The 27119-nt window shown below is 41.8% G+C and overlaps 1 protein-coding gene across 1 annotated transcript in view; it reads left to right on the top strand.

Moving 5' to 3' along the window:
* aatkb (apoptosis-associated tyrosine kinase b) overlaps positions 1-27119 on the top strand; it is a 73322-nt gene that overhangs the window by 13340 nt on the left and 32863 nt on the right. Inside the window, exon 2 of the mRNA XM_084740390.1 lies at positions 24064-24197. Coding sequence (XP_084596516.1) covers positions 24064-24197 — 134 coding nt within the window. The remainder of the gene's footprint in view (positions 1-24063; positions 24198-27119) is intronic.

Genomic DNA, 27119 nt, shown 5'->3' with positions numbered 1-27119 from the left:
GTTAAGCCTATGATTTAGAGGGATTCATCGCTGGCTACGCTAGCCTGGCTGAGAAATGGGGTGATTGGCTCCGACTCCCAAGTGTGTCCTAATGCAGAGGGGGGGTGGGGGGTGGGGGGTGTTGATAGTGTCATCGGAAGAAAAAGGGTGAAAGACAAAGAGAAAATCAGCTTGATAGTGAAAGAACTGGACACATAATAAGCTTCTTGTATAGGTTCAGGGAAAAACGTGATCATCTACACATCAGGTCTAAACATCTGGTTTACAAAGTACTAGTTCAAAAATGTGAAATGGTAATTACCAACTACTTGCATAAAGAACACTAACCATGAAATTTGGGGTTTATTTGCAGGTAAATTCAGAGAAAGCCTTTTCCAGGATATATAGCAAATGGCAGCATTTTTAATTTTATGTGAGTTCTTCTTTGAACACATGGTGGCATTCTGAGTTACTTGCAAAGGCCTGTTTTTTGTTTTTTTGTTTTTTGCCAAATTAATTGTTGGAGGGCCCACTCTCTCTATGCTCCACCCCATGGGCCCCAGTACATCTGCACAGACTGCACTGTCTGTATTGACGCCCTTGCAGTGGTTAAAGGTTGCAGAATTATAGGCCGTCTGCCATGGCGTGGCACTGGTATAACTGTAAATGAAAACTCTAGATCAAACAACCTCCACCGATAAGGTAGGATGACCCATGTGCCTGAGAGACAAAGCCAGGACAAAGACAAGTCCTCTAAGCACTTTGTGCACCGGTCAGTGTAATAGCTGTGAGTGTGCAGTAATAACTGAAGGTGAATCTTAGGAGCATATCAACATTTGATCAACTCAGAGTTTCATTCGTTTTGATTTTGGCAGCTGGACAGTTAGAGGAGATTTTAGCGAGTAAATCAAATTGGGGCTGTAAAAATGGGGGAGACAAAAATAGGATCCCTTGTGGATATTATGGCCTGGCTCACTCTGATATGTTTCTGCCCTGTCGCTCATGAGCTGGCAAGCCGATTGGCCAGGAACAATGTTTTGGGCGCCACAATGACATTTCAGCTGTGCTCGTCTTATTAATAAACTTTGCAAGACGTTTTCTGCTGAACAATGTTACAAAATGCATCCCCTCTCATTCCTTCTCTCCTGTCAGTTTCCGATCTGTAAACTTCTGTAAATCACTCAGTTCTATGCTATATTGTAGCCTATATACACTGCTGCCTATAGTGTTTCTAATATTTCTATGATCATTCAGTAGCGCCTTTGCTGCTGAAAATACGCCCCAAGATCCATGGTTAACCCCAACACTAACCCAAGAAAAGTAGTGAATTTTTCCTTTAATCTTGTGGCTGATTGGTGGAATATATTAATAGGCTGATAAGATCTATGATAATAGGTGTACTTATCATCCAACCCACCCAGGGATTACATATCTCAAAACACTAATGATCCAATAAATTCTGGCTACATCAGTCCCAAAAAATCAGGATTAGTGGGAATGATCCCTTTGCATCACAATTTTGATTTTCACTAAGAAACAACATGTAAATCATGATGACGTGACATCTGTTGGGGTCTTTATCAAACAAACATGTTTTATTACATCTGGAGATCAAGAATTGCGAGACAGAACTTCTCTGCGGCCCTTTAAATGCAATGCAGCGCATTTTACCTTGCAGATTGCAGATTCTGACATTTGGACGTTGATCATATTGTAATTTTGATTTATTGTGCAACCTCAGTTGTAGGTTCAATGAAACTACAGTTACTTTGCATCCAATTAGGCAAAACAAAATGTGAGACGACCCTTTTCACTCGCAGTGTAACAAGTTCTGTACTGTACATGATATATTTTCTACATTTACATATGGAGGAACTTATTTGTGTCCCTCTGTTGTACCTGCAGAGATCTTCTCTGAGACGTTGTGTTAGAGCTGGTTGACCCGTGAGGTCAGTGCCACTGACCGCCCCCACACAGCTGATCAGCCGCCACATGCGTCAGCCGCTCTAACACAGCAGATACTTCCTCAGACCATCTCCATGGCAACGCATCTCACCGAATCAGTGCTGTCATTCATTGCAGGTTAATTCAGCATTTCAGAGCTCTTTGACAGATCAAGGTCTCTGTCTCTCCGTCTCTCTCCCGTTTCCTCTCTCTCTCTCTCTCCATCGTAATTTGCACGTGAGCGGGCGGACGCCACACGTGAAGCCGCTGCAGCTGGAGGAGGTTTTTCTCGTTATAACTCTGAGTGTGATGTCCTTATGCAGCACACGTTTTATAATGTGCCTTCATTTGTGACTGTGTGTGAAAGTCGGAGTGCGTGTAGTGTATGTGTACGTATGTATGCTGTATTTGTAACCTGCATGTTAGTATGAGAGGGAATGAGCAAGAAAAGAGAGCATCTGTGTAGTGTGTGTGTGTGGGTGGATGTGTGAGTGTTTGCACATTGTGTGACAGCATTTGCTCCAGTTTCTAGTTTTGGCTGTTTCCCCCGCCTCTTCTCGGTCACAGATGAGCTCATCCAATATTTAGAACATCGGTCACCCCGGCCTGGATCAGCGTTCCCTGATCACAGCCAGGCGAGTCCCGACCGGCCAGAGCTGGACATCTAACAGTCCTCCAGATACTCAGTCACACTCTCGATTTCAATTTACAGTTTCAGTTTCCTTTTTTGGCAAGACAAGTAAATACCAGTACTCAGCATGGGACTTAATATTAAGCTGCTGTGACCACTTTACATTTCATATGAAATCTCCCAGAGTGAAATAATTAAATACATTATTATATAATCAGAAAGTTCACAAGCTTTTTGTGTAGCTGTCTGTGTACACAAATCTACTTTTGCCAGTGTGCATCAATGAAAAAAGCTCATATGTCATCAGTATAGGAGAGATTGACACTCAAGGCGAGGACTCGTGTTTGCAGGGGACTTGTTTCCTACAGCGAAGGGAAATTAAATGTCATCTTGATTGTGTGAAGGGGGGAGGGGACTGTGTGTTACCATTGCTAGTAGCACCTATAGGCTCAACATGGTTTGTTTGATAACAGTTTGATTATTCCAGTTTTTCCCTTCTGGGATTCCTAATCTATTTCAAAAAGGATCTTTTGGCTCCCTATCGTGTCAAACTTACATTTACTGATTCCTTTTTACACTTGGTGGCAGTGTAACAAATATAATCATAAAGCTGACATTGTAAACATGTTAGCAAACAATTGCCTGTTTTCTGTAGAGCAACAGAGCAACATTAGTATGCATTTGGAGTCGTGCTATTATGTAAAGCTACCTATTAACTGGTGTAGCTTGATTGAAATGGATGAAAACAAAGCCAACCTGAACCAGTTCCTTTCAATTGAGCTTGAGACGCAAATACACAGTTATGCTCAGGAAACTGTTACTTAGTGGAGGGTTTGTTTATCCTGAAATCCATCTGACCATATGGCATTAATTGAGTATTCAAACATTATAGGACTTCTAAAAGTCACCAGAAAAAATGTCAACATAATAACCACCCTAGAACTTTTTCAGCGTCCATTCCATTGACATATATTAGATTTGTAAAAGCTCCCCAACAATAAAGCCAAAGCATCTCAATCGCCCCCTGTAGCTTGTTTACTAACCACAGCTGTTAAGAAATTTTATTTATGATTCCCCTTAATTCCTCATTGAAATGTTCTCCTTGTGCCTCCTTGTGTTTTCTCCAGTTATTGTAGTGCACACTGACTGACAAAGAAAAAACTGTTCACCTTGGAAGAATCTCAGTCGACTGAGCTGGTGATTCAAATCTCAGACTTCCAGCGTGCAGCCCTAGATTTATAAGTTATTTCATTGAAAAACAGCTGTGTTCTGGGGCCGAAAAGAAGGTTGATGAGAGCGTTGAGAGGCAACAAAAACAGTGAAGTGACATTGAAACACACACATCTGAAAGATGATAAATTGCTCTGCAGATCAACTCTGGATTTTTACACTGCCAGTGACCCCTTTCACATTACACATTCATTTGATCCATTGTTAATATGGGAAGATTGATTAGTGCAGCTTTGAAGTTTTTAGCTGGAGATTTGTACTCGTGTTCAGCAGGATGTAGCAGCACTCGATAAGAATTACGGGTACTCGTGGGGAAAAAAATCGGACATGCTAGTAGTCCATACTAGTGAGCAGTGGCCCAGTTCAAGCACTGGTTATACAAACTGGTTATGTAAGAAACCAATTAGGCCCATGAACAGTGAACTTTAAAAGAGATCTTGTGTATCCTCTCTAGTGTTACATTCATAGTATATGCATTTAGTCTGTTTGTACTTATACATTCATGCCAGAAGCTTCATATAAGATTTAACATTTCTCCTCTGCCTGAGCATGAATTCAGATCATCACAGTTACATAAAGCAGCCTGCATGTTTGTTACATGTCACCTCATGATTTGCCACACAAATTCTTATTCCGCCTCTGAACAGGTAGTGCTAAATTGGGGTGCCATTTCCTGCTAAAAGCACTTCAAATACATAATGTCCCTGGCTGTAAAGCCAGTTCACATGCAGCCACACATTGAAATGAGGCAGCCTGATATACTAAAAGTGTCTCCATGGCAACCGTGCTTCGAAGCCGGCGCTCAACGGCGGGGGGGCACTTTGGAGAGGGTCTGCTCCCTGTGATCATGAATAATCACGGCGGACACATATCACAAAACCTGGCCAGCATCTCTCATTAATACTTGAAAAGACGCTGCGGTGTGTGTGTGTGTGTGTGTGTGTGTGTGTGTTTGTGAAGAGATGCTTGCAGTCTCGGTGTTCTTCATAAGCTGCTGCCCTTTTAAACTGAAGACACTTGATTGGTTAAAAGCTGCTTTTATGCAGATGTCCAGGGCACAACAAGAAAAATGCCACCACATCTGAACCGTTCTGGTGAATCTGAATTTGCAAAAGTCCGTCTGTTGCCATCTGCAGTAATGACTGTCATCATAAACTTTTTCAAATTCAAATGCAGCTTCTTCTCCTCAACATGTTATTTTCCAGACAGGGAAAACCTTGTATACAAGCTTTTTGGCCATAATGGTAATAAGACTGCGGTTAATTCTGTTGGGTAAACACACTCTGAAATCTTCTGCTGACATCCTCGTCATGCTGCTCCTTCTAAACCTTCATAATTTTATTAGCATACTTAAGCAAACATTTGGAGAAAAGTTTAGTTATACTATTTATATTTGTTTTCTTCTCTGTTTTATTTTCATACGTACTTAATGTTATTTATTAGAGAGTCAAGGCTCACTGTGTATTTTTTATTGAGCGGATCAGTTTCCTGCTGCAAGAAGACACTAATCACAGAAAACAAGGTTCTGTTGTGATAAAGAGAGCTCAATAATACAAAAGACAGAAAAACAGGGTGTAAACTGCTGATGTGTCGCTCTAAATATGAAAAAGAAAGAAAAACAGGAAACTGTTGAACTACAGCGTTGCTCTGAAGATGGTATTTTTGAAATATGATTTTTTTTCCCAGATTTTTGTATTTCCTCTGCCATTTAGAAATGACAAGTTGAATTCATAAACAATAAGTCACATCATTACTCAGTTTAATCCACTCAGAGGTTTTGCTGCTGCAGCCTTCCTTGGTCCCACAAGACTCACAAGTCAGTCTCTAAACTCTTTACTCAGTACAGAAGCTGAGGACAATTGGCCAGCTTTTTTTTCTTTTGCTAAAACTAGATGGTAACAATTTTAGAATTTGAAAATAAAAAAAAAACACTGCTGAACCCGTCCAAACTCTGTAGGGAGGTGCTTCATATCGGGGTGGTGACATGCAGCAGTCATGTGCCTACCACTGAGGTGAACTGTAGGGGAGCATCATCTCCAGTAAAGCGAGTCCTTGATAAAAGGGGTGTAGGTTTGTTAGCATCCGTTCTCACTGCCATTCAAGCAACTGTTTTGCATTTAGAAATCCCCAGATGATCGGACAGGGGCAAAATCTGTTTGTCTGGTATCTTAACACTAAGTCTGGTCTGTCCAGAGGCTTATAGCCGCTAATGTTGTTACATGAGTGTGTCGCTGACACTATATGAGTCAGATTGCTGACTTTATGACTTTACCCTGAGTTTAGCATGTCACAAATAAATATGACGCTGGTTTTGTGATTAATGCACAGTTGCGTATTCACGCAGAATACAGTGGAGGAATGTTAACATTTATTTCAAGGCACCTGATGGATGTTCACTTTCCTTTTTGCTCTGTTTTTGATCTCCACCAACTACTAAGGGAACTATGCGGTTCTTTACTACATTCAGCAGGTTTTTTTTTGCTGAAAACTGCTGCCTGCTGCAACTTGAAACTGAGATGATGAGGGTGTACCAAAACAATAAACTCAAATGTGCTGAAGCACTAACGAGCCAAGGGGAACCTCAGAATTGTTCATCCTAATAGAACAGATATCTGCATGCACAGAATCTGTAAACAAGGAATAAGATTTTGGTGTCAGAAACATTCTGGTTTCTGTTTGTACTCCTAGTAGTTTTGTCCAATCATGTTTGAGCAGGCTTTGGTTGCATGCAGGTAAACAGTCCATGTGGTGAATAAAAGAGGCAGGCCATATCGGCTGAAATGTAATTTCAGAGCCCTGTGTCTATTGTCTCATGATGATTTAGCTTATATTAGCTTTTTTTTTTTAAATGTGTGTGCACTCATAGGCAAATTAGCAAATAGTTTAACCTCAAGTTGCTATTTGGACTGAAGTCTTGGCCCACATATCCATCATCTGTTATCTGGATATCAGCTGGCTACACCAGAATGTTAGTTGCCCCTAGAGTGTAAATGTTTGTGAGATGATCGCCGATGGGTTCTGAGACTGGGTGATAATTATCCTTGAGTTCATCACTTCAAGTGAAACCTCATATTATATATGACATGATTTAATCCACTGTTAATATTACAATATGGATCACAGCAGCTTTAATACAACGGACTCAACTGAAATGTGGAAAACTAAAATTCTTGTCATTATACCATGATTGCTTCTTTGGCAAAAGTTACATAGTCTTGCTCTAATAAATGAAATAAAGTCAGGATTTTTAAAATAAAACAGTAGCCTCCATACACCATCAGTCATGCATAGCATGGTTACATAGTCTTATTGTTACATAATGAACTATTTCTGCCATAACCTTTGAGGCATGCCTTATGTACCACATGAATTCACTGTGCGATGACATATAAGCAACTTCGTGCCTCAGTGAATATGTGTGTGTGTGTGTGTGTGTGTGTGTGTGTGTGTGTGTGTGTGTGTTTTACCTCCATGTAGTGTGTGTCATGATGAGCTGCTCCTGCCAGGTATGTGTCTGTGTGTGTGTGTGTGTGTGTGTGTGTGTGTGTGTGTGTGTGTGTGTGTGTGTTGTGTAATTACTCCTGCATGGCATCTGTGATGTGATGTCACATCTGAGCTTGTGCAGTCAGCGCCAGTGGGGACAGAGGACAGCAAGAAGAGATTCCTTCCGCTCCAGTGGCCTCCGTCTTCCTCGCTGGAAGATCCATCCACACGCAGACAGGCACAGGGACGGCAGGAGAAAGAGATAGAGAGCTAGATAAGAACAAAGTCTGAGTCAGTGAGTGTAGAAAAAGAAAACAGGTAGCAGTTTTTGAGAAGTTGAAGACAGCTCCTTGGGGACAGGATTGAGGAGAAAGGAGGAAGTCGGAGATTAAGAACAAAGATGGAAGACAGGAAGAACTAATAGGCATGGAGGAGTAACTGAAGCCATGCTCCACAGTCTGTGATGTGTGATACTTTATATTTTCTCTGCTCCATTGAGTCTCCCCGACTGAGATGATTCATCCTCATCAGAACCACAAACAGCGGGATGTGTTCATGCTCTGCTCTCATGCTCTCAGACGTTCACTCAGGTGAAACATGTAATGTTCCTGCGTGATTCCGACTTTCCTGTGTGCCCTCGTTCAATTTGTCAGACGTTTCTCTTCCTTTAACAGTACCTGTGCATGCATACACAATGGGCCCTGCATCTACATAAAGTCTTGTTTTGTTTTCATGCTTCAACAGTCATGCTACACGTGAGGTGCACGCTCCAGAGACCCATAATCCCCTGCTTCTGCGCTGCTCTCTCCACTACAAAGGCTCGATAAATGCCAGGCTTTTCACAACACATCACTCTGAATAATATTCTCAAGTTAACATCTTGACAAATACTCTATTCATTGAGGCTGTTTACTGAATATTTATTTAATGACAGATTCAAGATCTAAATGATTCATGAGTGTGTGTATGTCTGGTTTCTCCCACACGGACAATTATTATGATTATAATTGTAATGCAAAATGGAAAAGAAATTGTGGGTTTTTACCAAGATTGTATTTATAAAGGTCAAAGAAACACTAGATTGCAAAAAGGTTTCATATATTTATCATCATATGATGGGGATGGTGATAAACATACACTATAGTACCTGTTAACATTGTCATTGTTAGCATGTTAGCACGCTGACATTAGCATTTAGCTCAAAGCACTGATATGGCAAAGTACAACCTGACAGAGCTGCTTGCACAGCTGCAGACTCTTGGTCTTATTTATAATATTAATATTTTATAATATTACATTATTTTACCATTTGTGCTCAAGGACTCCAGTAATACTGAGTAGCAATACTATTAATATGTCTTGCATTATTTTATATTCATTCTTTGCTGTTTTTGTTCTCCTTAATCAAAGTAATGACCATTCTGATGAGGCTTAAAGGGATAGTTCACCCAAAAATGAAAATTTAGTCATTATCTACTCACCCTCATGCTGATTCAAGGTCGAGTTTAGTTTTTAAGTCCACAAAACACTGCTGGAGTTTCACAGGAAAACAGCCAGGCAATTAAAATGAATGGTGACCAGTTTTCAGATGGAAAAAACAACCCACCAAAAAACACAAAATGCCTCCATGTTGATCATCTGGCGTAATCCAAGTCTCCTAAAGCCCCAACATGCTGTTCACATGTGCATGCACACTATCACACCACACACAGGGTGTGTGTTGTGATAGTGTGCATGCACATGTGAATGTGGCTCCAAGCTAAGGATCTACTGTGAAGATTTAGGCTAAAGACATGGTGTAAATGACAGCTTTCAAGCCAACTTGGCCTGTTAGGGCTTTAGGAGACTTGGGTTACCATTAACTTGAACTGTCTGGGAGGCTGGTGTCCTGTGAATCTCCAGCGGACCAGAAAACTTTACCCGACCTTCAATCAGCACGAGGATGACTAGATAAAGGCTGAATTTTCATTTTTGGGTGTACTATCCTTTAAATGCAACATTTGTTCATGAATGCCACAGACAGCAAAATTCAACAAAACATTTAAATCAACATGTTCTGAGCACATTTACATTGATACTGACATCCGTGTGTCCTGTTATCAGCCTCCACAGCCACATGATCTCCTCTTACCTCCACCACTTTGTTTTAAGTCCTCACAGCGCGCCGCTTGTTTCTCCTCTGTCTGACAAAGGAAACCCACAGAGAACAACAGAACTTGTGTTTATCCCCATACAGAGTCAAAGCACCAAGCTGTGGCTGTTTTTATTACAAGGAACCCATGCATACACATGCAGCAAATCCCATCATCCCCTACAGGGACAGTGATGTCATAATATGATGGAGGGAAAAGAGAAAAGACAGTGCGAACAAAGGAGTGATATTCATGTTTGTAGTGATGGGAGGACAGTGGGAGGGATGTAGCTGCACCACTGGTTCTCCCAGTGTTGTGACCTTTAACAGATCACATACACATGTAGCCCGCTATGTGGCCACACACGCACACACACACGCACACGCACACGCACACGCACACACACACACACACACACTTTAAGCTGAATGCTACAGTTGTTAAGCGAGTGTGAATATCCCAGAGTTGCCGATTTCAGAAGGGTTGTGAATTCCCAAGTCTGTAAGAACTGTTGGTGAATTATCATCTTACTGAATATTCAGCATGGATCCTCTGTGAATGTATTTGAAACTGAAATGTTGACAGATCAGACTTGGAAACACACTGAGCGATGACAGCAAGTTATTAGACTAATGAATACAACTTGAACTTAAGCCTTATGGTTGAAGGGTCATCGATGACATGACCCTGATGAAGGCCAAAGCTGAAACATGCCAAAACGTGGTCAAAGCTGAAGCAGTCATTAATGACATGATCCTGTTGTCGGTGCCATGACTTTCTGCAGACACCAACTGCACTGGCATCAGCTACAGCAAGAAGCAACACCTGCTTTTGTTGGAGCAGGGGAGAAGCCTCAACTTAAACCAAAGTCTGCAGATCTCGAAGCTGAGAGTTGGAGGAATGAATGGAAGGCCTGCAGTGAACCTTTTGAAGTGGGTTGCAGGGGATTCGGAGACCAGTGTCTACACTTAGTCCTGGGCCTCTTGTACCCCTTTTCTTTGACTTGGTTTGACTCAGCATGTCAGTCCAGCACAGCAGGATTTTGCATCTCTATTACAACACAGGACAGAAATTAAACCTCAAACCACAGAGATTCAGTTAGAAACTGCACAAGTAGTGAGAGCTGAACACACAGCCACTTTTAAACACGTCTTTCTCTTTGCTTGGATTGACTCGAGACAGCTTGGTGTGTTAGGTAAACGCAATTCAGCGTGGCATGGTTTCAGTCGGCAAGGCCAAAAGTGCCAATGGAAAAGGCCCCTTGATAATCCCAGGTTCGTGATGATAGGTCCACCACATGGTTTATCTAAGAACCAGAATTGACACGAAAGCCCAACCACTAAAAAACTGTAGAGGGAAAAAAAAAACAAACTGGAAACACTCATGTAAAGTAGTAGTACCTCAAATGTTGCACTGAATTACAGTATTTGAGTAAATATATTTATCTCTGTTCCTCTGCTGGACATCCTGCTGATATGCCCGACAGGTCCTCTGGGGAGCTGTGTGCTGAATAAACCAGACGAGGTTGAGGTGTTTCTGGGCGTTGTGTTGTTGTCTGGGGAGGGAAGTGAGAGCCTCAGGTGGAGGCTGTCTGCTGCTGCAGGGAAACAGACAGCTGAGGCTACATTCAGCATACTGAGGTGTAGCTCTGCCACAGAAGGGCTGGAAATATCAGGTAGACAACACATCCATGCACACATACACATGCACACTGAAATAAACACTCCTGAGGGCAGAAGTGCCGACGCAGGTGATCCGGAGAGCTCTTCTCTTATTTGTACCAGGTTGCTGAACAGAGATAATGTGGCCGCTCCAGGGAGATGTGTTTCATGGTTAGTTGCTCCGAATTACAGCTTCCTGTGTAATTAGGTTACAGTACGTGGGCTGCCTGCTTATATGGATGGAAGGTAGCCCCAACTCCCACATGATATGAACAGCTAATCCTCCAAATCCTTTGTGTGACGGCTCTAAACAGTATAATGTTATAATGTTCTGTAACTCCACTGGATGATCTCACATTGTGCTGGAGTGCTGCAGAGTGAATGACACCGAGAGGCTTCAGGAGGGGAAGTGGAGGGTGTCGAATTCCAGCTCAGGAAGCTGTGATGTGTTTGGAATATACAGAGGAGAGGTGACTCTGGCAGCCTTCATTCAGGGTGACATATTGAGAGTTGTTACATAATTCAGCATTCATGGCATATCAGCAATGAAAACGAGAAGTTGAGGGAGGAAAATATGTACAATCAGATCACTGGGCAAAATCTGATTCTAATGACAGCTGACTGTGAAGAAATTTTAAGTTTACTGACCACTTTATGTCTTCTGCCATCTAGTGGTGCTGCTATTACTGCAGTGGCAAGTTGTACTGTCTGTCACTCAGTGTCTGTTCTGACTCACCGGATACACACTGCATGTATAAGTCCTGCTTATTTCAAGTGTCATCGTGACGTCTGCTAACTATGTTTTCAAGTCACTGGGAAACAAGAAAAACTTACACACTGAAAACGGCAAATTAGCGCCAAAGCTCTCCCTCAACATTATTTTGCAGCAGCACCATCCCTGCATCGTGGGCTTGACATCACCCAAGACACTTGTGATTGGTTTAAAGAAATGCAAACAAGGCAGGGCATTTTTTTTCTCCCTATAGCAGAATGTGTACGCATGGAGCCAGACCTTTCTCCAGCGCTGAGCGCTGTGTAGAGACATCTGGCGATGCGAGACTACTCGGTGTCTGCTAGTCACATCTAGAAGGGAACCCGAGATTTGTGAAACTGTTGCCTGTCCTGATGACAGTGACAGCATGGATAATTGGACTGGATTGGACTTTTGGATGATGATATTTAGTGTTCTCCAAATTATACATGGTAGTTAAACATTGATTGTGATAGACAGAAACAGAGAAAAAACGGACCACCTCTGCCACATTTAAGTGCAGTGTGGCATTCATAGGCATTCAGGTATTCAAGATTTTCAGAAACAAAGTTCTTACTGTTTATGTTTATGTGATCCACTTCTGGTGAACATCACGGTCCTCTGAATGCTGAGGGAGTCTATGTAGTGTGAGTTTTTCAGACATGGCACACTGTTCATGAAGTAACAGTACTGTTGGAGCAGCTGAACTGCACAGGCTCTTCCCTATTTCCTAGACAGTTTTGTCAAAGGTAATGTTAAATAAAAAAGTAAAAATAAAAGTAGAAAACTGCATACTTATGACAGCTGCAGGGAGATGCCGTATTCCCCAAATTTTTCTATAGTAAGAAGGCTAAGCTAAGAACACAATAGTGCAAATAACACTAGCATGTTTGAAAGAAACACACTAACAGTGGCCGGCTGAAAACAAACACCCTTCTCCCCCACATGTCAACAGTTCTTGCCTTATAGGGCAACTCTGAAGGGACACACTACCACAAATGCAGATGGTTTTTAAATCACAATGTTAGGATGGTGGAGGGGTTGGTTGGACTCTTAGCCAGGGCTGTGGTCAGAAATTTAGAAATAGAGGCCATGGGTCTCAGCCATGCTGCAGGGGTTTGTGGACTGTAATATAAATCGATGCACTTTAAAGCATTTTGAGGGTAACAATCATCACAGAATCACAGATGGAAATGGAATTTGGACAAGCATCCAACACAAGATAATATGGCCAATTTAGAAAATTAGAAATTTTCAGCTCAGTTTCTCATTGCCTCGAAATCACGTTCACTGTCAAACAAATTGTGGAGCAAAGCTGCCGTATCTTTCATGTTTTTTCTCAAATGATCTGCCAAGTATTCTAACTCAAGTGCATCCAAACAATAGGCCAAAATCCTAAATCTACACATGGCATAACAGAAAGAAAATAGTGTAAAATGTTCCATCTAAAAATTTCCTTAAAGGCATAAGATGCATCATTTTCCTAAACGTATACACCCACGTAACCATGGTGGCTGTATCCGCAGAGAGTCTGCCCTCTGCCTATATTTCCTTATTTTCTCATTATTTTGCTTTGCTCGGGACGCTCAGGATCAATCCCCAAACATCTAAAGGGTGCGTTTGCGAACAGCTCGGATAAATCCTGCTGCTTCTGCCTTTTGTAATGAATATATACCAATGTGTTACATAATACAAGTATAATGTCAGAGGCAGAGATGATGCATGCCAATCTTTTCTCACAAAACACCATACAACAAGGTAATTTTAGCAATCAACCTTTTAAAGAACATACAATTGAAAAATACTGTGAAAATAGAGAACACTTGACCTCAGTAGTAGCTACTGGCCTGCTCTCAGCTGACACCAATGGACGAATGCGTCATGAATCGGCCGAACCCTCCTGTGATATTTTCCAAAAGAGGTATAAAAGAGGCGTGAAATGAAAGATATTCTGAAATAGCACATGTGGCTTTTGTGTAGAACTGTAAAATGTATTTATGTGTGTAAATGGATGTGGGTGTGAAGAGTGTACACGTGGGTGGAAAACGATGATGTAGTACGATCAGGAGAGCAGGTCCATCCCTCCTCACAAAAACAGCTCTTGAGGCTGCATTACGTTCAGTTCTGTTCATCCAGCTGCATTCAGCAGCAGTTTACTTCACTGGTGGTTAAACTGATGAAATATCTCCTAGTAGATAAAATGCAATGTGTATTAATATGTGTAAATGGATATAGGTGTAAAGAGTGTACATGTGGGTGGAAAACAATGGTGTAGGTAGACCAAGAGAGCAGGTCTTGTGAAGATTAAGTAAGATTTGCATCCCTCATCACAAAACAGCTCTTGAGGCTGCATTACATTCAGTTCTATTTTTGCTTTTTTTTCTACAGTACAACTTTGCTAACACAGCCAAACATCAAGCGAGTACAGCAACACAGGACAAGCCAGCTAGTGGTGCAACCAGCTAACAGCAGCCACATCTAGCAGCAGTTTACTTCACTGTCCCTCAGGAAACTGTAAATCACAGAGAGTTGAGGCGGAGCAGCTGGAGGACATCAGAGAGAAAAGGGGGAAAAAAAAGATTTTCTCCATAAAATATGATCCAGTTTCACCAAAATCCGTGACATAGTTGGTGGTGTGTGACTTGTAAAGCATTACACACTTCTCCCGACGCGAACACCAAAGTTATATAGTGTGAGAACAGGCGCACAGAGTGCAGAGTGGGAAGGACAGAGGCACCATTCACCCTATTATAAGAAAGTGTAGCATCAAAATAATTTTGAAGCTGTTGTTTTAAGGTGGAATAGTTACATAATGTTGCTTTTAAGTGTTGTTTTCCTCTCCCATGTTGTTTGAAAATACAAAAAACGGGTGGTTTTGTTTAGGTGAGAGTATAGAAGGTTAATTTCCCTCCTGGTGTCAGGGGCAAGTTGTTCTTTGTCTTGGCACAGCGTCTGTGAGCATTAGGAGGGCATTTGAATTAGTCTGAACAGGATTTGGGGGAAGCAGTCACCATGGAAACCAGTTGAGTTTTTTGCAGCCTGTTCTTGAGTCAGAGGCGTCGACAGCTGTTCGCTAACATTTGGTGGTGTTTACATTCAGACCTCAGATGACAAACTAAACATGCATCACGGGTGTTGTCTGTCTATTTATCTGTCTGTCTATATGTCTGTCTGTTAGGTTACTGTCTGTCTGTCTGTTTGTGACCAGAAGGATAGTCGCTGCATCATTTCACGTGCACCAGCAGCAGATGTACAGCAGATTGGTTTTCTCTTTGGCCCTGAACACGGCTTGTTCATGACCAGATCATCAGCTTCATGCGGTTCACATGTGTTTGGTCCATATGGGCTTGTTTAACCATCTCTAACCCTCCCTCCGCCCATCTGTCCCCCCCCTCCCAGTCATCATCATCCCCTACCTCTCCTGTTGTTTTTTCTAACTGATGAGTCTTCCTGTTGTCATCCTGTCCCCATCTCTCTCCTGATAGAAGCATGGTGTCAGCAGTAGTGTTGCAGAGGACAGAAGGGGAACAATCATTATTTTACCAGCGCCAGCATTTTTGATACAGTGCCTCAGTTGGCTGTGAGCGAAGAAGCTTTGTCTCTGTCACTGCTTTGGCACACATCTTACAGTGAGAAGCAGCTATTGATTATAACTCCTGACCCTGATCCCAACCCCCTGCAGAGGAGTCTCAGGTCATTATTGGGATTTTGCTTTGCATTCACATGGGTAAATTAGGTGTGATGTGCATGGAATAACTAATTTCATGGAATTAAGAAAAACACTAACTCACATTACACACATTACAAGATAATTAAGGCATTGTAGTTGAGTTTTTTGTGGCAGCCAAATCCAAAATACATATTTTTCCTCTTACCTGTAGAGCTATTTATGCATCTAGATAGTTTTGGTGTCTGCCTTCTCTAGAATATAATGAAACTAGATGGCACTTGGCTTGTGATTCTCAAAGCACCAAAAATACATTTTTAAAAACTCAACAGCAGTGTTTCTTTTCAGAAATTATTACCGTGCTACTTAAGATAATCCACAGTTTCATATGGGAACTACTTTCTTTCTATGGCAGAATCTACCAAAACTGCATTCTTTCTACAACAAAGGAAGGACTTCCTACATGAAATATGATATGTAATTTTGATATACATTTTTAAGGTGTATATTTTGAAGTAAGCTGTCCCTTTAAAATTTCAATCCTGTTTGATTAGTTACTGTTGGTAACTAATGTTGTTTTAATAAAGAAGTCAGGCAATAATTGGCTTTTTTTCTGTCATTCTGTGAGCAGTTCGATGCTGCACATGTCATGAGTCTGTGAACAGCAGCGCTCAGTGAAAGGAGTTGGTTACGTGGCTGAGAAGTTGGAGGTGTGCAGTCTGTCACCTGCAGCTCCTCATCTAACAGCTCACTGTGGCTGCGTCTGATGCTTCCATTACTCGCTGCAGGACTTTTAAACTAATCCACTGTCAAAAAATGTTGAAAATGGCCGTTGATGCATTTTTGATTAATGATACCGGGCAGTGCTAAGCTCGCTGACTACTTCATCATAAAAGTCAACTCGTTTCACCCGTTAAATGCTTTTAATGTGAAGCAGCAGCACTATACATGCTCAATTTGCATTAGCATCTTTTTCCCCCCCTTTCCCCAGCCCATTGTTACATATCATATCAGTCATGTGAAGACATAATAGTACTTGTTACCTCATGGATTAAAAGTTGTTTTTTAGGGTTTTAATCATGACCCACAAACCCCTTGAAGGTGTAAAAAAAAGGCCAGATAACCTCCCTCCAAAGGTCGAACTCATTCTCACAGGGGTAGAAAAACAAGACACGTCCAAATGCACACACATCAGATTGTTGAGCAACCCTCAGCACTTCAGGCAGGCTGTTATTTTGTTGTATGTCAGTGGCTGTCGAAGGCCTGCTGGTCGCACGCATCGCTCACCTGACTGCTCACGCTTTGACACCTGACTGTCAGCATTAGCCTGAGAGCTGAAACTGTTCCTCCTGCTCCTGATACAGCATGCAGGGGACATCCCAAAATTCACAGCCTCACAGTGAATACATTTGGCAGTGATCACATACATATTTTCGCTGGGATTTAGCGTGCTTCATGAAGATTTACAGTTTGGGCATGCCTGGTATTAAGTAGAAGCAAAATGTTAAAGGTAGAATCAGTACGATTTCCCATTCCCAGGACATCATGGCTTTTTAAAGCATCTTAACCACAGCAAAAATAATGAGAAAATAGGGAATTACAAGCAGTGGGCTGCAGGGTCTCTGCAGATACAGATGCCACCACACTATGCTAGTGGTTCATAAGTGGTGATTGAAAAGGCTTTTGTTTATTAGAGTCTATGCATTGTTTTTTTCAGGAAAATGTTGCATATTATGACTTGATTGTTTCAGTCAAATCACCAATAGTGCACAATTAAAAAAAATCGTTTTTTTAATATTGTATGTGAATTAATTTCAAGGGAACACATGAAATGGGGCATTTACTTAGAGCCAAACATGTTGAAGCTAACAGTGAGAGTGAGCTCACTTTGTTCTGGGGCTAATATATGAGATATGTGTAGGATGGCGACCTTTACAAGAGGTCACATTTGCATCTGACACTGAATGCTCTTTGTATCCCAATCCTCTGTTTATCATGTTTGCATCTTAAATTATTAGTGTGTGTGTGTGTGTGTGTGTGTGTGTGTGTGTGTGTTAGACCTTGTCTTATCCATCAGGAGTTATAGACTTTAATTTCTTTGCTTCTAAGGTTTTGTGACTGCTGATAATTTTATATTTTTTAAAAGCTTTGGTTTTTGGCAGTTTGTTGGCCAAGTATGGCAGCCAGTTTCCTGTAAATTTTCTGCTAATGAAACAGGAGCTCGCTGAATTTCAGAAAAATGGACGTCCTGGACAGCATTTTTAATTTCTTTATCACTGACCTCTTCTCTCTTGGCTTCTTTCATCCTTAATTGGGCTCACTGTGTAAAATCTTTGCTCTGGCCGGTTTCCAGTCCTTCAGGTGCTCTCGCCTTTCTCTCCACCGAGCTTTAGATAATTTAGCTGTGTGCAAGGACAGTAACCAGGGCCGATGATGGGTTAAGGGTGTCAGCCGTCCCCTGGATACACTTCCTGCTGATTCCCTGAGCTGGATATGAGCAGCGGGTGCAGGAAGAGAGCCAGGGCCGAGCTGTAACTATCCTGGCTTCGACTCAGCTCAGACGGGGAGGTGTCTGTGGCCCTGCTGGATCACAGCTGCAGCATGAAAGTGGGCATCACTCCCTCTGTAATGGCCAGCCGGCTTATCTGAATGAAGCAGGCTTAACGATAGTGACACACTAATCACTGATGGCTGAGTTACATCTGGAATCACTACCTGTAAATAAGTAATAACAGCAAATACAGAAATAAACATTTAGAGCATTGTTTTCTGCACTTAGCAGCTGCAGAGTTGATGCCACTGTGGAATGCCACATTCAGACTGATAGCAGGACATCGTGTTGACAGGGTTAAGAGTTTGGACTCTTCTCAGTCTGTCAGCTCTGATTTAAATGTCCCACATGCCAGCCGTACTTTAGTTTCTCTGACAAGCCGAGTCACAGTGACTCATACCTGCACTGTACTGCTGGAACTCAGGTCACACAGCTTAGCTGTTTATTATTTGTGCTCCCATAAACAGGAAAAAAAATACAGACTCACAACCTGCCAGTGACAGACCCAGCTGAGCAAGCACTAGTGAGCTGGTTCTTTACTGGGCTTTCACACTAGCGACCCAGGCACAGATCCCTGCACACTTGACCTTAAAGTCCTGTTTGTTTGATAAATGTGAACACTGTACGGTGCTGGTGTTGATCCATGTCCAAGTCAGTTTGTGCACACTTGGGCATGATCTGAATCAGGTGTGAAAGCAACTGGACGAAAACACAGATGTTTTGATCGGCAGTCAGGGAGAGCAGCAGCAGCAAACGCATCTCTCAACGCCGCCTGTCTCTTGTGGAAGTGGTGTATGCTGGTAGCATGGGCCCATCTAATCCTCTGAGCCGCCAGAGAGGAAGATGCAGGAAGGCAGTGAGAGGGTCGTCATTGACAACATCTCCAAAACCTTAACGATAGCAGGCATATTACGAAGGTCGACTCCACTGCATGACATCTCAGATCATGTGATTGACATTCGCTGTTTTTTAGCAAAGACATAAACACAAAGTTGACAACGTGGATGTACTCTTCTTCTATGTTGTGTTTATTTGGTAGATTGCAAACCAACTAGGTGTGATCGTACTCTGGCACGGTGCGAAGCAATCATACCTAGTTTAAAACGCCTACACTCTGACGCCACATTTCCACATGATAGTACAGCCCGACGCAACACTAAACAAACACTACAAACTGGTTAGAGAATTATTACTAGAATCACTAATACTACACAGAGTAACCAGGGTTGTCTCATTGTCTTTGATGTAGGATTTACCAAACTCTTCTGTCTTTTCCGGCAGTCTTTTGTCTCGCCGCTTTCAGCCTTTTCTTCCTATTGCTGTGACAAACAATCATCCCTTTGATATCCTCCGTTCTTCTGTTTTTGTGGCATTGAAGATAAATAACACAGCAGTTGCAGTACAATGATCAACTAAGAATCCTGTCTACATTGAGGGGGAACTATCTACAGTGTACCTGGTACCAAAAATGAGTCGAGTGGAGTAGATCTGAACTGTACTTTGCAGCTGAAACACAGCTTAAGTCTGATACCCAAGTGGATCCAATATCACATCTATGTCATAATGACAGACGGCAGGAGAAACATTTAACTTTTGGAATTAGTGTCTTTGACTTTACATGAGCTCTTATATAGATATGTGTTACTCTTCTTAACCGTGGCTGGTCATTGATTGGTGCAGCATCATGGTGCTGCCAGTTTTGGTGTTCTCTTCCTGCTTCAGTCTGAATCCACCATTTTTAGACCTTGTGTTCCTTCCGGTGCTCAAAACATTACATTACTTCAGCTACTCCTGAAGTACACTTTTTACAGCATAACTAGGGATTCAACCGCAGGCTGTGGTGGTGTGATACACTGCTGAGGGTTCATGTGTTGAATTCTGGGAATCGGGATGAAGCTGGCAGTCACTGTTCACTGGGGCTAACTGTGTGGTATCTGTGTACAGGAGGAACAAACACGTGAGCTTGTCAGATAGACTCAGTCTTTACTGGTCTGCCCTCGGTTAGACTCGGAGCTGCTGCTCTTCAGCTCTCCCAGTTTCTTGTGCTGAGTGCTGCTGAGGAGGAGATTCTCCTGGGGGAGACAGACGCTGCAGAGTACACAGCTCTTCAGCCTCTTCTTCTTTCTCAGATCCTTTCTTCTCTCCTCTCGTCTCCTTGTGCTCGCTCCCTTTTCATCATTTAGTCATCAGGATGTGCTGCAGCTCTCTGCCTCGGGAGGCTAAAAATGGCTACCACCTCTGAGCTGAGAGCTGTACGGTGCTCAAGCTGCTAGCATCAAGTTGTAACAGGAGAGGGAAAAAAAATGCAGCAGCTCAGAAATTCAGTGCAGCTTCCTGTGTTCTTTACTGTAAATTGGGTCTTGTGTTGTGTCTTTTTGAGTGTACTTAATGAAGCTCTCAGGAGGGACGTGTCCCTGTGAACTAAACAACCTTTAGCAGGAGACATTTGTCTCTTTGGATCTGGGCTCATTACAGCTAACAAGAGGGAGAATCCTCTCTATTTCATTAGGATTAGCAGTCAATGGCATTGATTTTACACTGCCAAGGAAGAAAACACGAAAACAAGGTGGTATTGTGTGTTTCTCAGGGATCAAACTCATCATACTGAAAGAAAGAAAGAAAGAAAGAAAGAAAGAAAGAAAGATGTTAGAAGTTGTTCACTTGCTGAAAGGTCAAATCAGACGTGTATAGCAGCACCACATGACTACACCAATATATTTCAATTTCTCTTTTCCTTTCCTCTCCTCTTCTCCTGCAGCCAACTTACTACCTGCTGTACTAAGCTTTTTTTTCTGCACCTGCCTACACTACACCTCTCGGGGTACTCCACTAGAAAAAGCTCAGGCGTAAGATTAGATATTAATTCTTTCTTTCTCCAGATTTCTCCTCTCCTCCTACACTCACTTTCTCCTTTCTGGCCCTCTTTGGGGTGTTTTAGGTGGAACAGAGGTCTGTTGAATAAACTAAATCGATAAGTTTTGTGGATTTTAGATGTTTTGATGTTAAAATTGTGGCATATAAATGAAAATATCTTTTTTTGAGAGAGAGAATCCCATGGAAATACCAAAACCAACAATGTGTTAGTCTTACCCATCTGAATGAGACCGATCCGTGTCAGGTGACGTCGTATAAGGCGTGAGAAAATCTACATATCCAAGGAAGAAAGTTTGGGATCCACTGATATACTGTATACGCTGGTGAAATGTCATGCAGATATGAAAGTATGATACCCTACTGTTAGTCTTAGTTGTGTGTATTTTCACTGAGGTACAGGTGAATTTAGTTATTGTGCAGTTGGCTGCGGGTCAGTGTACCTTCCCTGCCGGCAGTCCATAGAATTTTTGCATCTGCTTGTAATAATAATGTACACGTGCCTCAGTCGGGCTGTAATGCTCTGTTTTCATTCTGCCTGCATGTGGACGTGAGTGTGCTCCTCAAATATTAATCCCGAGCTGCATCTCGAGTCACACTCTCCCACTTGTGCTGCTGGGGGAGAAGGGATTTGTAAGCGAGGGAGTTTTAAATAAACCACAACAGACTCAGAATATGTCTCTGTAATTACCCCCCTGATAAATAAAGTAATTAAATCTGAATCTTCTTGCGTTTCAAAGCACTAAATGGTTATTGACTGATTTAGCAAGCTGGCTCTTTCCACCTCTTGCTCCCGCTCTGCTTCACGTGGCGTCATATTGCACTTTTTATGGACACTGGTACTGGACCGTTTTATTTAGCCCCGTTTGAGGGGAAAATTCAGTAAAATTTAGAGTAGGGCTCTACGTTCCAAAAACCTTGAGCTGGCTGGCTAATCCTGCATTTAACTGTTAAATTTGCATGTTTTTTTTTTTAATATTCTCTTCTCTTCATACATTCTGCCAGCCGGCCTCCTGAACAACAGTGTTCACACTCTGTCCAATTATTCTAAGAGCCTGATACTCACCCAGAGCCAGTCGCACAAGCTTTCAGAGGATCAGCACAAACTGGCAGCAGAAATGACTCTCAGCACGCTGTTTATTATGTATATGTGTGTGTGTGTGTCTGCGAAGCTGGGTGGCACTGTTGTTGGCAGGAAACAGTGTGAGAGATTTACAGCTGAAGGCAATCCTGCATGGCTGTCCGTCCAATCTGTTTCCGTGGTAACCGTTGCATTTCGGAAGCCGTCGCGGAAAGAGAAAAATAAATCATCCACTGCTCAAAAATGCCCCCAAAAATTGGGAACAAGATATTATTTACAAGAACTGGACGACGCGCACAGCACGCATACAGGATAATTCAGACCATCAGAGTCTGAAAATTGGCTTCGCTGATACAGAAAGAAGCTCAAAGCGGCAGAATGAGAGAGAACTGAAGCCTGCAGGAAAAGAACTCAACAGAGAAATCTACGCTGTCAGGCTCCAGAGGCGGAACTGGAGTGTGTAAATATTTTAAGTAAACTGCATTAATATTGTAACATTATTATAATTGCATCTCATTTTTAATTAAATCACTAAATTTCTTGTTTTGCAGATATTAAATCAAACTGAATAGTGATGTATTTAGGACACATGGGAGGTGTTTATCATATTCCTCAGCACATGTGATGCACTTCAGGGTGTCTGCAGTGTGTCGTTCTGTATTTTAATACTCAGATTTCAGTTACAAGGCGTTACATAGATATAGAGTTGTGTGGTTTCCATTTCCTCACAGTCTAAAACCTGTCTGGTAAATTCAGAGTCCCAGCGACTCCAGAAATCCAACACTCTTTTTAAGTTCCTGTTAATGTACTGTATTGTGTATCACTTGCAACAGTTGCTGAAAATAATTTTCAACCATGAACACAAGGCAATGCAACTTCACTCTTAAAATGAGCTGTTGATTTAATTTGAAATAAAACCTACCAGGGACCGTGGTGTCTACATAATGACATTGCACTAAATGGTGCACAATGTTCATGTTTTTGTATTTATTTCATTTGTAAATGTAAAATAACTTTTATGTCCATTCAAATAGTTACAGTATTAGAATAGTAACCTAAAAACTGAAGTAACATTATTATAACTGAGATGTTTGACCTGGTGAAGACCAATGTACGCTCTCATGAAAGTTTACTTGAAAGATCTCTACAATGCAGCGACTCTTTTGATAATTTTGTCATTTTAAAAATAACAAAATTTGACTTAAAGCAACAAAGAAGTGGGCATATGTATGCATAGTAAACAACTGATGATGGAAAAATCCTGCAGTGTGTTTTCAAGAAATTCTACACTCATGTCCACTCAGTTATAGTGATGAAAAAAACAACAACATTTATACATAGTAGATGAATATGAATAAGCAGGAAAAACATCATAAACATGCACAATAATAATGCATACTATATATTAAGTGCATACATGTCTGTCCAGTTTATCTCAGGGGCTGTGGTTTGTCATTAACACAGACGTTGTTGCAGCAGAGGTGTGTTTCTGAGGCATTGCAGCAGTTACAGATGAAAAAATACCAACATTTCATCGTCCAGCTACCTGAATTCTCATTATGTAAAAATGTCTTTTTTATTAGGGTAAAACAAATTAAAATGAAGCTGATTTATTTATTTGCAAATCACTCACACAGTGCTGTTTTAAACATTTTATAAAATTAAATCAACACACGCATTTTTAGCCTGGCTCTCCGAGCCGAGGTGTAATGTTGTTGTTGTTGTTGTTGTTGTTGTTGTTGTTGTTGTTGTGTGCAGGATGAATCCTACAGGGATATATATTTCATTTTGAGCAAAATGAGCTATGAATCAAACATATGAATGTCCCTAAATGGAAATATAATCTCCTGGCAGTCAGTTCATGAGCTACTGTATAATAACTTATGTGATGTGATGGAAAAACCTGCTTGTACACATGAATATATCAAAGTAAATGATATCCCTCCTTTTTCATTGTTGTAATCTAATTTCTCTCTCACATGATTTGTGTTTTAATATGCATTTGATCACATTAATATTCACACTGAGTCTCATACTAGAGCTAATATTCTGCATGTCTGTAACACTTGCTGTGTCCTGCAGATGGCGCTCCGCTGAGTGAGCTGTCCTGGTCGTCGTCCCTGGCTGTGGTGGCCATCTCCTTCTCAGGCCTCTTCACCTTCGTCTTCCTCATGCTGGCCTGCCTCTGCTGCAAGAAGGGCAAAATCGGCTTCAAGGTGAGCCCGAGCCTCTCCACAGTCAGCTCATCAACTTCTGCATGAGACATGAAAAAAATATGAGGCACGAAGTCAACCTGACACACCTCTGCACCCTCACACACACACACACACACACTCATTTTAATCATATGAAGTTTTTATGGAGTCTCTGCAGAGAGGTACGCATTCTAACACTGCCTGTGAGCAAATGGACTGAACACGAAAACATTCTTCGCAGCCTTTCATTAGACGTCCATTATATTCAGTACACAAGGTCTCCAGCCATTTATACTCAGAAAAGTTGATGGGGAGCAGATAGAACAGCAGACAAAGGTGGGAGAGTCTGTGTTTACGGAGCGGCAGGAGGCCTGCAGCTTTTCAGGACCGTCTTGTGTCGTTGATGTAGACCCCGTTTCTAAGCGGTGTGCTGAAATGGGTCAAGGCACCGGAGAAAATAGGACAGGCAGCAGCAAAGAAGAGTCTGTGCATGTGTGTGTGTACAATGGAGGAATGGTGATACATGTGCATATGACTCTAAAAATGTGTCTCTTTGACTGTCTTTCTTAGTAGTGTATGTATGTAGGTGGACATAAAGGAGCGCCTGCTGATTCACCCACACGTTTAATAAAATCACACTGTAGAGTTTTCTTGTAAACAAATATAGTTCTCTTTACATTCACAGTTCCTCACCAAATCTTATTCTGTGTAAACTTTGTATTTAGCTCTTCATAGATATTTGCAAAGTAGATGTTTATGCGTAAATGCTGGTGCCAGCCGTGGCTGGACTCATTATGTTTTCGGGTTATCCATCTGTCCATCCCATTCTTGTGAACTTGATATCTCAAGATATGTAATTGCTTCAAACTTGGCACAGATGTCCACTTGAACTCGAGGATTGACTGATTAGATTTTGGCGGTCAAAGGTCAGGGTAGTGCATAAATTGTGCCTGAAAAGTTGAGCCTGTCGAGGCCTGATGCCAACAAATTTGTGTCTGAAACTGACCAGAATCCGATCCTCATTAGAATATTTCAGCCCAAATCCAATTACAAGCTTCCCTCTGTGCACCAAACTGTAGGAGTTTTTAGTGACCAGGACAACACATGCAGGGAACTGGAATTGGCAACAACTAAACTGGGGAGAAAAATGAAAATAAATAGGTAAATATAGTACAGCTCAAACCCGACATAAGCCCGTGAAATATGTCAGAAGTAAGGCCCAGTGCGACCCGAACCCATTGGGTTCTCAAGCTCTACTTCAGGGTCATTACGACCTCATGTCTGTTCCATTCTTGTCAACGCTAAGGCTCAAGAATGCCACATGTCACAAACGTCCTTTTGGACGTAGGAAGGTCAAAGGTTAAGGTCATTGTGACGTCACATCTGTCCCACTCACATGGACATGAGATCTCAGGAACACCTTGATGGAATTTCTTAAAATTTGGTCACTTGGACTCAAGGATGAACTGATTAGATCTAAAACTTTAATTCTAGTTTAAATTTACATCCACATCAGGGTGCCAAGCCAAAATGTCCCATCAGACCAAAATCCCATTTGTCTGACAGCGCGTTGTCCTGAAAACAAATGCCCATTACTCCAAAAATACACACATATATAACCCAAACCCTATCCCACCAACTGAGGTAAAACTCTCATGATTTTAATCATCACTTGATATGTTGTTTGTTGCAAGGGAAAAAAGATAGACACCAACCCCCCAGCATTCAGCACCCTGGACAGAGCTGGCAGTCACTGAACTAACAACTGCAGGGACAGTGGGTGTTTTCGGAGCAATGGGCATTTGTTTTCTGGTTAGCAGGCTGTCGGACAAATTTGTTTTCAGTCCAGTGGGATATTTTTTTGGGCTGCTGGGGTTTGGGAATAATAGTCCATTGGAACTATGGGCAGTCCCCCACATGGGCTAGTAGCCCTTGTCTTTCCTGCCTTTCGATGGCACATTACTGTGTTTCTGGGCCGCTCCCAACAAATTTCATGTTTCATAGTTTTTATCGACCAGGCGGCTGTATTTGATAAGTTAGGAGTGAGAATGCACTGTCTTTGGCACGTTAACACCAGCAGCTGTTGAATAGGCTGACAGCCAAGGGATGTCTTATAGCTTGCATGCACTATACATTAACATCAGGACCCTCCTGAGTAGGAAGGAATGTGTATCAGGTTACCCAAGTCCTATTGCATGCATTTGTCCTCGTTCCCAGAGTACAACCCCCCCCCCCCCCACACACAAAACATCTGAGCACCACTAGAGGTCAAACTCTCTGCAGAGTTTACTGGTCACTAAAAGAAAAACATGCTGTATGTGACTCTTTAATGTGTTAACTGGTCAGCTGATCAACAGAAAATGAATCGGCCATTTTGATAATTGGTTAATCAGTCATCTGCAGTGTGACACTGATCTCAAAGTTCAGTACTGTGAAGCTGCAGCAGTAGGAAATATTCTGTTTGTGATAGCAGTAATTTAATACAGTTTTCTTTTTTCCTGGAATTTCACCAGTTCATCATAATGCAAATATGTAAATGCTGTTGGAAGCTTTGTTGATCCGTGTGCTGAATTACTGGATTACCAAAGTTATTACAGTTCTTGGTCCTCTGGGGAACATGAATGTTTGCTCTATGCCACTGAAATCCATCCAGTAGTTCATGATTTCAGCCTGGATCGTAGTGGTGGACTCGTGCTGTCATTCGCAGAGCTGCCATGCCTCTAGTGTGGCTAAAAATGTCAAATATTCTGTTTCCATCTTTTTAATGTGATTATTTGCATCTTTCCTCTGCTGAATATACCTGTAAACTGAATATCTGTTTGGCTGTGGACTGCTGTGAGTCAGGCAAAATAAACCATTTGAAGAAGTGACCCTGAGCTCCAGAAACTTATAAGACCAAATGAAATATCTGAAAAAATAACCTATACAGTAATATATCATATC

Source organism: Lutjanus erythropterus, chromosome 17, assembly GCF_056507025.1.
Source record: "Lutjanus erythropterus isolate fLutEry1 chromosome 17, fLutEry1.hap2, whole genome shotgun sequence".
Lineage (NCBI taxonomy): Eukaryota > Metazoa > Chordata > Actinopteri > Lutjaniformes > Lutjanidae > Lutjanus > Lutjanus erythropterus.
Note: the sequence above shows the minus strand (reverse complement) of the source record. Positions and strands in the feature narration are given on the sequence as shown.